General features: G+C 47.3%; 1 protein-coding gene across 2 annotated transcripts in view; it reads left to right on the top strand.

Annotated features, from left to right (window-relative positions):
• Positions 1 to 14,494, top strand: part of LOC147442969 (ribonuclease H2 subunit B) — a 165,674-nt gene that overhangs the window by 68,403 nt on the left and 82,777 nt on the right. Inside the window, exons 2-3 of one of the 2 annotated variants that reach the window (XM_086529758.1) lie at positions 2,776 to 2,850; positions 4,299 to 4,400. In XM_086529758.1, coding sequence (XP_086385884.1) covers positions 2,776 to 2,850; positions 4,299 to 4,400 — 177 coding nt within the window. The remainder of the gene's footprint in view (positions 1 to 2,775; positions 2,851 to 4,298; positions 4,401 to 14,494) is intronic. The other variant, XM_086529759.1, reaches the window with a different exon arrangement.

Genomic DNA, 14,494 nt, shown 5'->3' with positions numbered 1-14,494 from the left:
TCTTTCTTGGGTTTCCTGTCACTCTTCAAAAACACGATTAGGAATCGACACGCCCAAGTGAACTTGGGTTCGTGCAACCTCAACAAGCAAAAAAAATTCTCGTGATTCTTGTGGTTCTTTCCTTGAGTGATACAGAACATTGCCAAAACTCTGATACCAATGTAAGGTGCAACGGAATGAATGTTTGAACTTTGCTCAAGATGAGTGCTCCGATCTGTGCTCTAGGTTACTTTTATTCTTATGGAAGGGAGAGCCTTCCGTTCTTAATAAGAGAGTGCAATGAACATAAACAAAGTGAATGGACACTGTGCGTGAAAGTGTATGAGACTGAGAGATAGAGAGAGAATACGACACCAGAGACGTAAAACCCTTCTCCAAAGGCCCCACTCTCTCTATGGCGAGAGCGATCTACTTGTGATTGCACAAATCTCTACAATGCTTGGACTTGCCGATGATGTCGACGACGATGAGGACAACGACGAGACGAGCTGAAATCTGAAAATGCTAATGGTTGAAATCTGCGAAGCTTTATCTGTTGAATTTTGTCTCTATGTCGACGACGATGCGACGACGACGCGCTGAAAACACAGGTGCTGAAATCTGCGTTTTCCGGGCTGAAACTGCAAACTTCGATGGATCCTACCGTGTGGCGAGGAACTGCTGCGGGAAGGTGAGATCTGCGAGGTTCGGACTTGTTCTGCGAGTGCTAAAGGCTGAAAACTGAAAACGCTGGTCCAATGGCTGATTCTGTCGCGATGATCTGCAAAAATGCTGATGTTGTTCTGCAAACCAAAAACGCTAGGGCTGAAAATTGACCTTGCGGGGAAATCTGCTAACTCTAGGGCTGATGTGTTGTGTTTTTGTTGCCAGGCTGTCCTTGATGAAAGACGTTGGGCTGATCTTGGGTCTATGGCTGAAAATGCAAGGTTTTACTGCCGGTGGGGGGTCTTGTTGAGAAGGTGCTTGTTGAACGCGAAGTTCTTGCTGCCTCTTCTGCCAGAAAGTGCTAGCGCGAGGTTTGTATATAACAAACTTAGTAAATTTGCCCTACCTACTTTCCAACAAAAGTCACTTAAAAATAATAAGTGAAAAATGTCAAAAATAGGGAAAATAGGTCTATGCACTGTAAAAATGCTCCTGATGGGTTCTGATGGAAATTTGATGATCATGCTGTGTGCAACCGGAGGATATGCATCTAATCTACGTGTCTGGACATGCACGGTCTGCGAACAGACTCACAAAAGTGCCAGATCACTTCCTATTCTAGACTGACTTGACTGACTGAACCCTGGTCATGCTGTAGCTTTGTCCACGGACACATAGGGTTGGATGTGTCACGTGACATCAAGAGTAGAGAAACCTCTCGTGAAACCCGCTTGCGTTGCTGCCCATACACCCTCTCTTTCTGTCCATCTACTCAACTTTTCTCAAGGATGGATGCGTACAACCTTACGAATGTGTGTCCAATCATGATAATGCGGTAGTTCCTAGGCTTCATAGGGTCCCCTGACTCGAAGATAGTGTGATCGTGGACAAACTCCAAGTATCAGCTAGGCCCTCGGAAATGGCACGGTTGAACATCACTGCTAGAAGCTCTGCAAGCAAATCTATGGCATGTATAAAATGCTCTGCAACAAGGCCGTCATGATCATATGCTCTCCTAGTCTTCATCTTATCAATGGCTTTCTTTACCATCTCGGCGGCACATGTGTGTAGGCATGGCTCTGGCGGTTCTTGAAGAGGTGGCTGCCCCGAGATTGTGTAGAGAGATAATGCATACTGCCCCCATACCTCCGTAGAAGTGATGACCGGTGGGGGTGAGTGCTCATGGAAGAGTCGTCATGCCTCGCCTAAATCTTGGCTCAAAAACAACTGATATAAATCTTGCTCTAGCCGTTCTAGAAATGCCCTCTTCTTCCGTCGTACCAAATGCCGAGAAGCAATCCGTGACTGCCTGTGAGTAATGGCTCCTAGAGGTACCTCCCTCTCTTTGCACTCCTCATCATACCAGCTATTTTGGGGTGTGCTGCCAAAACGGCATCGCTTGCCCAGGCTCAGTGTGTTTAAGCCTCTGCTGCTGCATCCTGTAGTCTCTGTTAATATATTAATGAGCTCCCCTAAAGGTCTCCCCGGATCCTCTGTGCATAAACGCTGTAGATACCATCTATGTAGACAGAATCAGTCTCTGAAGTAAAAGTGTATAGGGTATGCGTAGGTGTATGAACCAGTCGAGCTGTGCTGAACTGGAATGAGATGGTAAACGTGAGGAGAGCATGATCTAGTGCTACCCCAATAGGCCTTCATCAGTGTCTTGGCATGTAGTAGGGCAGGCTTTCTTCGGAGGTGTTCTTGAAACAAAGTGCCAGGTCCGGAAGGAGCTCTTTTTGTGTGTCCTGACCCAGTTGACTCCAGATCACCCTCTCTCTTCCACCTTGTCACAGATCCTAGCTTTATATTGCAGCACATTGCTCTTGATGAAAGGGTATCTGTACAAAAGCTCCTGGTATATTCAATAGGTCAAATGACATCCATTAATAACTATTTTCCATCGACTGGTACTGTTATAGGATCTAGCTGTTGACTCTAATTGTAAGCATTTTCCACGCATTTCATGGAAGCTTGAAGTCAACGATGTGAAATGGAAAACATGACCATTAGTTTCTCTGTAACTACTAGCCAGACAATGGTTGCCGTATAATGCTTTTCAATGATGGAGGCAGTGTATGTCTTTAGAGTCAATACTCAAGCTTACTATGCCTTGATTGCTGTTTGTAGTGCCATCTGAAGGAAGCTGTGAATTTGCTGCTGATACTGGAAGCTCCATGATTCATCTCAGAAATCCTAAAACAGGTATGCAATGCTTCACCGCATCCTATAATAGTATTAGTTGTGAAGCTACACTTTCTGTTGAACTACATGACTAGTCCTCAATTTTCAATATTTTGCCCATTAATCATGTGGCGTTAGCCACAACTTCTCTCCATCAGCCTATTGCTTGGCGAGTAGACACCGACATACATATCATAGTAAGAAGTCCAAAAACACAATGCAAGTCCTGTGCATTTACTTTAATGATGTTAATGATGTCTACACAAGTAAGGAAAGCTCGGAGACAAGTTTTTGATTGATCTTTGTACATTTGGTAAATTATGTCCAGACCATGGAATTTTAGAACAGGTGGGAAGCGAGCATTTGCATCTTACTTGTAGGAGTTCAATTATGGATGTTTTCAAACAACTGGTTTCAAAATTGATATGACACTTAATGTTGACTGTAATTGTGCTTACCATTTTCTAATCTTCACAATAGTTTTGAAGGTTGAAGTTAGTGCATCAACCTTTTTAAAAGGTTGAAGTTCACTGTTTTCCTCTCTTTGAACTTCTGCTCAATTTCATATACCCCCAAAATGACCAGCTTAACCCTACATATATTTGTAAAAACAGAGCCTTGATCTGCATGCTATCCAAGTGACCATTCGAGCCAAATGTTCAGGAAGTACTCGCAAAATCAACTATTTTTTGTATAGCATATGCTATGTTTCACTCATCTGATTGGCATGGGATCAGAAGCACAACATTCACATGCTCTAATGGCTAAGCTAACAAAACGACTATACCAGTTGCTCACAAATATTTTAAAGAAGCTGGCTATGGTCAGTAGAATCAACAGTGATTCAACACTTGCAAAGGGAGTTATCCAAGCTGCATTCTAATACAATGGACTATTTTGGTTTTGCGAGTCCTTCATAAAGGCAATATTGCAGGGCATCATTGCCTTGCCTCTCCTGTTCTTTTGTACGCACTAAAGCAGGTACAATTTTTTCCACATAGCACATCGAACCACATGTGCATGTGACATCCCCTCTAAGTTGAGGCGGGCTGATGTACATCGCCTTCTGACAGGTATGTCTATTGCATGAGGCGACAGACTGAATAATCTGAACCAAGTGATTTTAGTCGGCCAAATAGCACCTTTTTTGGTGTATGAACTGAGGGGATAGAGTATTTATGAACATTCGAACTTAGGATAATTACTTGTTTGACCTTTTGTGAACACAACGTAGAAGATTAACAGCTTAAAAAGAGCATTATTTCTTTTAGGTGGTTTACATGTAGCAATGTATTGTTAACTTGAGGCCAGAAATCCAAGCTACAAGCATCCTCATACAAATGGCAGCGATGCTCTTGAAACCCTCAAATCCGATTTACTAGGATTTTTTTCTGGACTCTATTTGGAACCGCAATGAAGTTGTCCTGTTTTTGCCTCCTGGTCTAATAGAGGGCTGGCTTTCCATACAGGTGCAAAGGCATGCTACATGTTGACTGGTGATATTCTTCAGGAAGTTCACTGGTTTAAGGAGCAATTTAGCTCTTGGTTTCTTGGAGATCATGTGTTGGAAGGTATCCCTGTTGACTGCATTATTGAACCAAAAATGTTCTGCAAACGTTTCTTTTAATAAGGAAAAATTAGGCAGTGAGTTGTGGCCTAATCACAGGATAAAGAGACGTCTTCTTGAAAACATCGAATCTGTTTGCCCTCTGCATAGAAGGAAATGAAAGACCATTGAAGAAACCTTTTAAGCAAACACCGGCTAGAAAGCAAGGAAGGCTTTCAACCACCTCTAATGGCAATCAACAGAGCTGTGGAAGGTGCACCTTGCGGATAATCTTCACCTGTCAAGGCAAAGACGAGGCTATAGAACCCACCACCACAACACAACCACCACTGCGACCCGCATCTGTAAATCAAGAGTCATCCCAAAAAGAGGGGAAATGAAAACAAAACAAGCAGACAGGCAAATCCCAGGGTTGCATGTCTTGTCTGCTTGTGCTTGCGGGTGTGAGTGTTTGTAGCAGGGCTACAGTCACTTCACAGGACATACAGTTGGACAGTGGGTTACACTGGGACTGGTTCACACTGGACGGACCCTCTGGACGGACCTCTAGTCTGGGAGTGACACGTGGTAGGGTACCTACCGACGACCGAAGGTGGTCTAGTGGACCTCGTGGCCAGGTCACCACATGGCTAACATTTATGAGCCGTTGGTGGCTCTTTACGGTGGTACATATGAGTAGTAGCGGTCTGTTATCGGATCATCTTCTTCACCTTTGGTCTAGCGTCGTCTTGGTAGCGAGTCTTACACAGAGTCCTAGACAGAGCACGTTAGCACCATCCCTGCACATCTGAGCCTCGACAACCCCATTATACCTGTGAGTCCTGGGCTGGAGCTGAGAGTGCTGCCACGGAGTCTGTACACGGTTCTTTGAGCTAGTCGAGTCCACATGTTCTGGTCCACTGTTGTGTCTCTGTTGTTATCCATTGTTTCTGTGTTTCATTCTATTTTTGAGAGAGTTTCCATTTGTTTGAGTGAGATTGTCTCGCACATTGCACTGAGGGGCACCCACACTGTAGAGAGCACGACATATTATCCGCGCTACAGGTGCTCTCATTTTGGCGATCACGGTGGGACCTCAACTGAAATCTCACTCTGTGAGGTGCAAATCTTGAAGCTGGTTAGGTTGATCTAGCTTCGCCTGCCTTCTTCACTGACCTTGCCTTGCAATGTTCCCCTCTCACCTGGTCCATTAGTCCTTGGTCTAGTCCTTTCTCGCCCTGGTCCAACTTATCCTCGTCCTTGGTCTAGACCTCCTCGACCCTGGTCTAGTCCTCCTCGTCCTTGGTCTAGACCTCCTCGACCCTGGTCTAGTCCTCCTCGTCCCTGGTCTAGACCTCCTCGACCCTGGTCTAGCCTTCCTCGTCCCTGGTCTCGTCCTTGGTCCAGCCGAGTCTAGTCATTTACCTGGTTGGTTTGGTGGAATCTAGACCTGTCACAAGTTTCTTGCCCAAACTTGGTTGGACTGGTGGTCACTGCATGACACATACAAGGAGGTCAGTTGAGCGTCAAAGCCCACTACTGGGGTGGGTAGGGGCGAGAGTGGGGAGAGGGAGGGTAGGGGCGAGGGTGAGGGGGGTGGGGGGTGGGTAGGGGCGAGGGTGAAGGGGGAGGGTAGGGGCGAGGGTAAGAGAGGGGGTGGATAGGGCAATAGATGAACTCCATGGTTCCCTGGTTGAAAGAGGAGATGCTCCAGAGCGCAGTTACCATGAGCAGGACTACTATAAAGTTAATGGAATTCATCAGGCAGGACAAGCTCTGTGAAGGGAGCTTTGATCTGGGAGAAGCAGACACCAATGGGGTTGATTTTTGATGTTGGGTGAACTTCTGTCGAGGAGATTTCTTCCCACTTCTATTTTCCTCCATAGGCTCACCAAATTCAAAGACTTCCCCCGAGGGCGCCTCCACAGTAACTTCTATGGCCTTCAACCTTTGAGCTGGCTCAGGTGGCTCATTGGGGTTAGTTACTGTGGAAACAATGGAAGAGGGTGTACCTCTAGGCAAAGAGTGAATAGAGACTCCATAGCACGGCATAGATTTGGTAGCTTCTAACCACTCCAACAGATCTTCGTCTGACCCTTCAGGTGTAGTAGGTTGTTCTTGTTCAGGGTTGGTTTCCATTGACAAAGAAACTTGCTGCACCACGGGATCCATACCTCCTTCTAAAAGAATCGGTTGCATCGGGGAGCCAGAAGTATGTATCCACATTGCATCGTTTCCCCAATCATGGAGTGCTTTCGTGTGTCGCAGCCATGGCCTTCCAATGAGCAAAGGAAATCCGCCCTCAACCTGGGGAAGACGAACCACAACAAAATCCAAGTTAAAAGTAAAGTCTTGTACCTGCAGAGGCACATTGTCCACTATGCCCACTGGGTAGCCTGTCCGTTGGTCGGCCAATGTAAGTGTGAAGGGAGCAGGGCGAGTAGGCTGTAGACCTAGAGCTAACATAGTGAACTCGGGCATCAGGTTGATGCCAGATCCACCATCCACTATCACTCCTGAGAATTTCCGACCCAAAACAGACACTATCAGGCGAGGGCTTCTATAATCAGTGAGTGGAGCAGCGGGATTGGATATCATATAGGACTCTGACGGTCGCACTGAGAGGTGTCCGCCACTAGGACCTGCTCCAAGATAAAGTGATTGAATAACAGCAAGGGTGTCACTTCTAAACTTTGCATCTAGTCGCAGCATGTCGTAGAGGGACACTTGCTGAAAGGTATTCTTCAATATAGTCTCTGCTGTAGGTTTTTCTCTTGTGATCAGCGTCTTCTCATTTTCCTTGATCTTTTGTAAGTCAGCGACTGCTTCTAAGAAAGCCCCATCAATATCGGAGAGCATAGTAAAAGATCCTTTCTTAGCACTAGTGGATGGCATGTCTGCTGCTGGAGGAGGTGTAGGCATTGGGGAGGAAAGGGCTATACCTGCTGGACACATGGAGAGTCACTTCTGGCTCCCCGATGCAACCGATTCTTTTAGGAGGAGGTATGGATCCCGTGGTGCAGCAAGTTTCTTTGTCAATGGAAACCAACCCTGAACAAGAACAACCTACTACACCTGAAGGGTCAGACGAAGATCTGTTGGAGTGGTTAGAAGCTACCAAATCTATGCCGTGCTATGGAGTCTCTATTCACTCTTTTCCTAGAGGTACACCCTCTTCCATTGTTTCCACAGTAACTAACCCCAATGAGCCACCAGAGCCAGCTCAAAGGTTGAAGGCCATAGAAGTTACAGTGGAGGCGCCCTCGGGGGAAGTCTTTGAATTTGGTGAGCCTATGGAGGAAAATAGAAGTGGGAAGAAATCTCCTCGACAGAAGTTCACCCAACATAAAAAATCAACCCCATTGGTGTCTGCTTCTCCCAGATCAAAGCTCCCTTCACAGAGCTTGTCTTGCATGATGAATTCCATTAACTTTATAGTAGTCCTGCTCATGGTAACTGCGCTCTGGAGCATCTCCTCTTTCAACCAGGGAACCATGGAGTTCATCTATTGCCCTACCCACCCCCTCTCTTACCCTCGCCCCTACCCTCCCCCTTCACCCTCGCCCCTACCCACCCCCCACCCCCCTCACTCTCGCCCCTACCCACCCCCTCCTTCACCCTCGCCCCTACCCTCCCTCTCCCCACTCTCGCCCCTACCCACCCCTAGGCCCATGACCTTACATACCTCAAAAGTGGAGTTAAAAACACTGCACTGCTTGCAATCTCCTTAAGCCTCTAACTAGGCAGGAACCCCAGTATGTATGATTGCATAGCTTGGGCCATGCTTGTAGTTGCAGATGACCCTTGCCACTCTTTTTGCAACAACACTCTTCTCGAAAAGAGGGATGACCATAAACCCGAGTAACACCGCAAATAGGGTTAAGCTCCATGATGATGGCAGAATGAAAGGGCCTTCACTTGTTGAACTTGAGAGGGGTGGGGAGGGCTAGATAGGGGCGAGGGGGAGGGGGAGTGGGTAGGGGCGAGGGTGGGAAGGGTGGGTAGGGGCGAGGGTGTTGAGGGCTAGATAGGGGCGAGGGTGGGAAGGGCTAGATAGGGGCGAGGGTAGGAGAGGGTAGGGGCGAGAGGGGGAGGGGGTGGGTAGGGGCGAGGGTGGGGAGGGGGTAGGGGCGAGGGGGAAGGGTGGGTAGGGGCGAGGGTGAATGAGGGGGAGGATAGGGGCGAGGGTGAAGGGGGTGGGTAGGGGCGAGGGTAAGAGAGGGGGAGGGTAAGAGAGGGGGTGGGTAGGGCAATAGATGAAATGGCAACATCCATCTTTTCGAGAAGAGTGTTGTTGCAGAAAAGTAGCGCAAGGTTCATCTGCAACTGCAAGCATGGACCAGGCTATGCGGCTATGCAATCATACATACTGGGTTCCTGCTTAGTTACAAGCTTAAGGCGATTGCAATCAAGAAAAGATGTACGGATGTAGTAGCTAGTGGTTCCTGCTTAGTTACAAGCTTAAGGCGATTGCAATCAGGAAAAGATGTACGGATGTAGTAGCTAGTGGTTTTCCTTCACAGTTTTTTCAGTATTCCTCTCACCGAGACGGTGAGCGGTCTTGTGGCGGGCAACCTGTAGCAGGGCTACAGTCACTTCACAGGACATACAGCTGGACAGTGGGTTACACTGGGACTGATTCACACTGGACGGACCCTCTGGACGGACCTCTGGTCTGGGAGTGACACGTGGTAGGGTACCTACCGACGACCGAAGGTGGTCTAGTGGACCTCGTGGCCAAGTCACCACATGGCTGACATTTATGAGCCGTTGGTGGCTCTTTACGGTGGTACATATGAGTAGTAGCGGTCGGTTATCGGATCATCTTCTTCACCTTTGGTCCAACGTCGTCTTGGTAGCGAGTCTTACACAGAGTCCTAGACAGAGCACGTTAGCACCATCCCTGCACATCTGAGCCTCGACAACCCTATTATACCTGTGAGTCCTGGGTTGGAGCTGAGAGTGCTGCCACGGAGTCTGTACACGGTTCTTTGAGCTAGTCGAGTCCACATGTTCTGGTCCACTGTTGTGTCTCTGTTGTTATCCATTGTTTCTGTGTTTCATTCTGTTTGAGAGAGTTTCCATTTGTTTGAGTGAGATTGTCTCGCACATTGCACTGAGGGGCACCCACACTGTAGAGAGCACGACATATTATCCGCGCTACAGTGTTTGCCAGGTGGATGTGATAAAAAATTGCTGATAGCAAACAAAAATACAGGGACAATCGAAAAGAAAATCATGGAAGACTGGTGAGCAGCGTGTAGATTGACAGAGAAGTGGTGGTTTGTGGCAGATGATGGATTAAGAGAGCTACAACCAAGCAGTGCAAGGGCGACATCCAGCACCAGGAAGGGGCGATGGTGATCAAGATGGTAAGGTAGGAGGGGGCCAGCAATGCATGCAGTCAAGGAGAAGCCAACCTAAATAGTCAAAAATTGCAGCCATGGACTAAGCTATGGCTTTCTGACACTCTGGTCCCATCACCCATACTCTATTGTATATAGGTGTGAGGGCCCAACTTAGATCGTCACAGTAGATTGGGACTCATATATGAGGGATGGAGATCGATGGAGCGACTATTGATATCCATGATCTTAGGGATGATTAGGGCCAAGGCCGCATGAGATCATCAGAGCAGAGATGGTAGCATCACTAATCGTTGTCGTGGCCTTATCTAGATCAGTATCGTTTCTCCATTGTATATGGGCGCTGCCCCGAGATAGATATGCCCGACTTATTTGAGTCTTCTAGGTAGCTTACCATGGAGGGAGATATATCATGCTGGCATGCACATGTGACATCACATTTTGAGCTTCATGGGTTCAACATAGACAGATACCCCCCTTTTCAGTATTCTTTGAATGCACTCTCCCTCACCCTAACACATCGGAAGATTACTATTTAGACACGACCTCATCCAACTGGACTCTAGGAGGATATGGCTAGAGCCCTCAAAGACGCTAGGGACGAAGATGGGCTTCCTGTCGGGAACATTTTTTTCATACTACAGATAATGGTTTCATAGTGTGACCTAGCTACATGGACGCACACCTATTACATGGCCTGAGGTGTGCCATTGGCGAGATCCACACTTCTTCACACCAGCTCGAGATAGAGACATGCAGATACAAGAGAGTACCACGAAGGGAGAGGATTTGCTAGGTATGCCAGCATGAGCTCGTTCAGATTTGGGGACCCTCAGTGACCACCATGGCAGATCTGGTAGCACTGATGGATGGAGATATATGGAGAGGCCTCTAGTCTTTATGATCTCTCGGCTGATTCGGGGTAAGACCTCAATGCCATATGAGATTATTCGAGCCGAGTTAGGTGCCCCCCCTTCGTAGTTCAGGCCCTTACTAGATCAATTTCCTTCATGCATAATTTATGGGAGCTCCCCAGAGACAGATATGCTCCGCTAGCCCTTGAGTCATCCCAACAGCTAGCGCTACAAGGGGACACAACATGCTGGTATGGGCAGATGACATCATGTTTTCAGTCACATGGCTTCAGCATGGATAGACTGCTTCCAATCCAATACTCCTTGGATGCACCCTCCCTTTCTCTCACACGGACATAGATCACTAGACTTATATGTCAGGATTTGATTCAACTAGATACCAGAAGCACATGGATACAGCCGATACAAGAGTTAAGCACGAAGATGGCTTTCTATAGAGAGCATCTCCTCCAACTAACAGAGGATGGATATGTGATCAGACCGACCCAAATGGACACTCATTTATCCTATGGGTTACGGTGTGATATTGGTCAGATTCGCACATCATCACATCAGCTAGAGATCGAGACTGGCAGATTTAGGAGAGTACCATTAGAGGCCAGGATATGCGAGTTGTGTCATATAGAGCCAAAGACAGAGTTACATCACATTTGTCATTGTCCGGCATACTATGAGATACAAGGTTGCTTTCATTGTCTATTTGGACAGGGATTTGGACCGTTGGCCAAAGTCATGAGATATCAGGATCAGAGATGCCACGGGTTGTTTTTGCTAGAGCTACGCAGACACAAGGAGAGTCTGCGCAGACACATGGAGAGTCACTTGAGAAGACCAGGCAGTGGGAGACATTCACATAGGGAGGTCACTGACTTCTTTAGAGCAGGGACTCAGTAGCCAGATGGGCATGCTTCAGAGTAGACTTCAGAGCCCACTTATACCAGAGGTATATTAGTGGATAGAGCCATTGAGCTCGGAGAGCTAGATGCCCATGTCTACGAGGGCAACAACGACATCGATGGAGGCTTTGTCAGAGGATCAAGACTATTTTAGCACGATATGGGATAAACACAGTACGACTATTTATAGAGGTGGACATTGACGAAGCTCCTCAGTGACCAATGTAATACTATCTCGGACAACGCCCAATGCTGGGCATCCTCAGGCATTGATGACGACGATGATGATTCTAGTCTTTTAGTTTATTCTTTCACTTTACTTCATTTTTATTTTGTACCGAGGCATTGGATTAGATCCACAAGGATTGTATCGGTTTGGTCTCATAGGTCATTTTGGCCTTTTGAAGACATTTAATATAACATTTCATTTCATTTCATTTTCTCTCTCTCTTCCCCCCCCCCCCGAAGAACAGACAGAGGAGCAACCAACAGTGGAGAGGTCTGCCCGCACTACTGGCATTCTCATAGACCGAGCATTGGAGCTAGAGAGATCTAGACGACCCCGATGGAGAAGAGGAGCAACACAGTTTCGAAGGAGGCTACTTCCCTCCCATATTGTTTGCACATTGTACTGCTTAGTTCACACATTTCACGCCTTTCACCTTTCACACCTATCAGCTTAGTTTAGGATTCCGTAGTATTTATATTTTGTTATCCTAGTTTAATTTATTTTGTTAATCTGACTTTGTATCAGATACACCGCATTGTAACTTTTTGGTCTCATAGGTCACTTTGGCCTTTTGAAGACGTTAATATAACATTTCATTTCATTTCATTTCTCTCTCTCTCTCTCTCTCTCTCTCTCTCTCTCTCTCTCTCTCTCTCTCTCTCTCTCATCGCGAGCTGGTGAACATGGCGAGTTGGTGAACATCGCGAGTGGATGGTGGCACAGCGTGAGGGTAGCAAGGCAGTGAGCTGGCCCTCTCTGTCTCTCCGAGGCGGCGGCGGCAAGAAGGCGCGAGGGCAGCGAAAGAAGAAGAGAGCCAGGCTCTACCTGCTCGACCTGCTGCTCGCCTTGCAACTGCTCAGGCGGCTCGGTTGAGACTCGGCTGTTCGACCTGCTGCTCGCCCTCTGCTCGCTCGCCCTCTCTCTCTCTCTCTCAGCGCGAGGGCAGTGACATCCTACGCGACGGGCAGGGACATCCTACGCGAAGACATCCTACACAACGGGCAAGGACATCCTACGCAAAGACATCCTACGTGAGGGCATCCTACAAAGAAGACATCCTAAGAAGTAGTTCCCACACAACATCAAAAGCAAATCAAAAGAAGTGCTCTCTCTTTTGTGAAGGGTGAGTTCAACCTAGGTGAAGAGATATTTCACATAAAAGGGAAATTCTCTCTCTCTCTCTCTCTCTCTCTCTCTCGCTCTCTCTCTCTCTCTCTCTCTCTCTCTCTGAGGGCCGAGCGAGGGCCGTACGCACACACGCTCTCTCTGCAAGCTCTTCTACGAGTAGAAGGACTTCCTCACCGTAATACCCTACCCCACATTTGTGGCTCGGGCTCGATGGATCCGCCTACCGAAGGGGAAGGGCCGGGTGTAGATAGCTACACCACCCCCAAAAAAACAACAGCTACATTTAAACGGAGAAACATCAATACTGTACTACCACCAGGATCCTTACGAGTGGGGAAAACCTCCAGGATACATGATGAGCTAATGATGGAAAAGGTCCAGGTGATGCTCAAATCAGAGCTAAACTATATGAGGGATGACATCAGGAAGGAAATGCACGCGAACGCTGAGAGCTATAGGAAATCCATATATGGAGACATGATGAGAGAACTAAGGAGAGAGATCCGGGGGATACAGAATGAGGAGATTCAGAACTTGAAAACGGAATTACGAAACCTAATCAAGGCCGAAGTAAATGTAACAGAATGCGTTATGCAAAAGAAAATCGATGAGGCAGTAGCAAGTTTTGAAGCATGGAGAACAAATATGGAAAAGCAAATGGGGGAAAAAGATGCAATAATCGAGGAGCTAAAAGGAGAACTTGCGGCTTGCAAATCTGTAACTAAAGAGAAGGGAGACGACCAACCTTCGGTGCTGAAGGAGCTCGAGGACATGAAGGATCATATGAAAGCTCTACGGGAAGGAGATGAACAGAAATCGAAAACGGCATCTTCATGGGCGGAACGTCTTTGTAAGACACAAGAAAAGGTTGATGAAGCAGAGAAATGGATTGAGGATGCGAAGAAAGGGAAGGCCCAGATGCCCGATACCACACCTACCTCCACCATTATTAATATGACCATTGAGGAAGAGCAGAAAAGGAAGAATCGGGCTCTACATGTGCGGGTCACAGGAGTCAAAGACAAAGAGAATGTAGATGAAGAAGTGAAGGAACTGCTACAACGCATGGGCATCACAGAGCCCACTCACACAAGTGCATGGAGAGTGGGCAAGAAAGGAATCGATGTGAAGGGAAACGTAAAGGATAGGGCACTTATTCTCCGCTTCCCGAATATAGAAATAAGAAAAGAATTTCTAAAGAAGAGGCCAACTCTTAAGAAAACCGGTATTTTCTTGGGAGATGACCTTACATTGGCACAAGTGGCACACATGCAAGAGTTGATGCCGGAGATCAGGGCAGCAAGAGAAAAGGGGAAAATCGCCTTTTATAGAGGAAGGAAAGTAGTGGTTCTGGAAAAGCGCTCAGCATGACGGTGCGAGACCTATGGGGCGACGCTCCGGATAGCGGCGTGGAATTGTAATGGATCATATAGGCTAGATGTAGGTGCCTTTGAAGATAGCTTTAGGGACAGAGACATAGTTTTCTACTCAGAGAGACAGATACCGGGACAGCGTATGCCACATGTGAAGGGTTATTTATGGGAAACAGTTGGTCGACCAGACAAAAGATCTCTACGGGGTAGCCGGGGTTCAGGAGGAGTAGCAGTCTTATTTAAAGAAGAGCT

This window comes from Adiantum capillus-veneris, chromosome 14 (assembly GCF_014529385.1).
Source record: "Adiantum capillus-veneris isolate H3 chromosome 14, ASM1452938v2, whole genome shotgun sequence".
Taxonomy (NCBI): Eukaryota; Viridiplantae; Streptophyta; class Polypodiopsida; order Polypodiales; family Pteridaceae; genus Adiantum; species Adiantum capillus-veneris.
The sequence above is the reverse complement of the archived record's forward strand: the minus strand, read 5'-3'. Positions and strand labels throughout refer to the sequence as shown.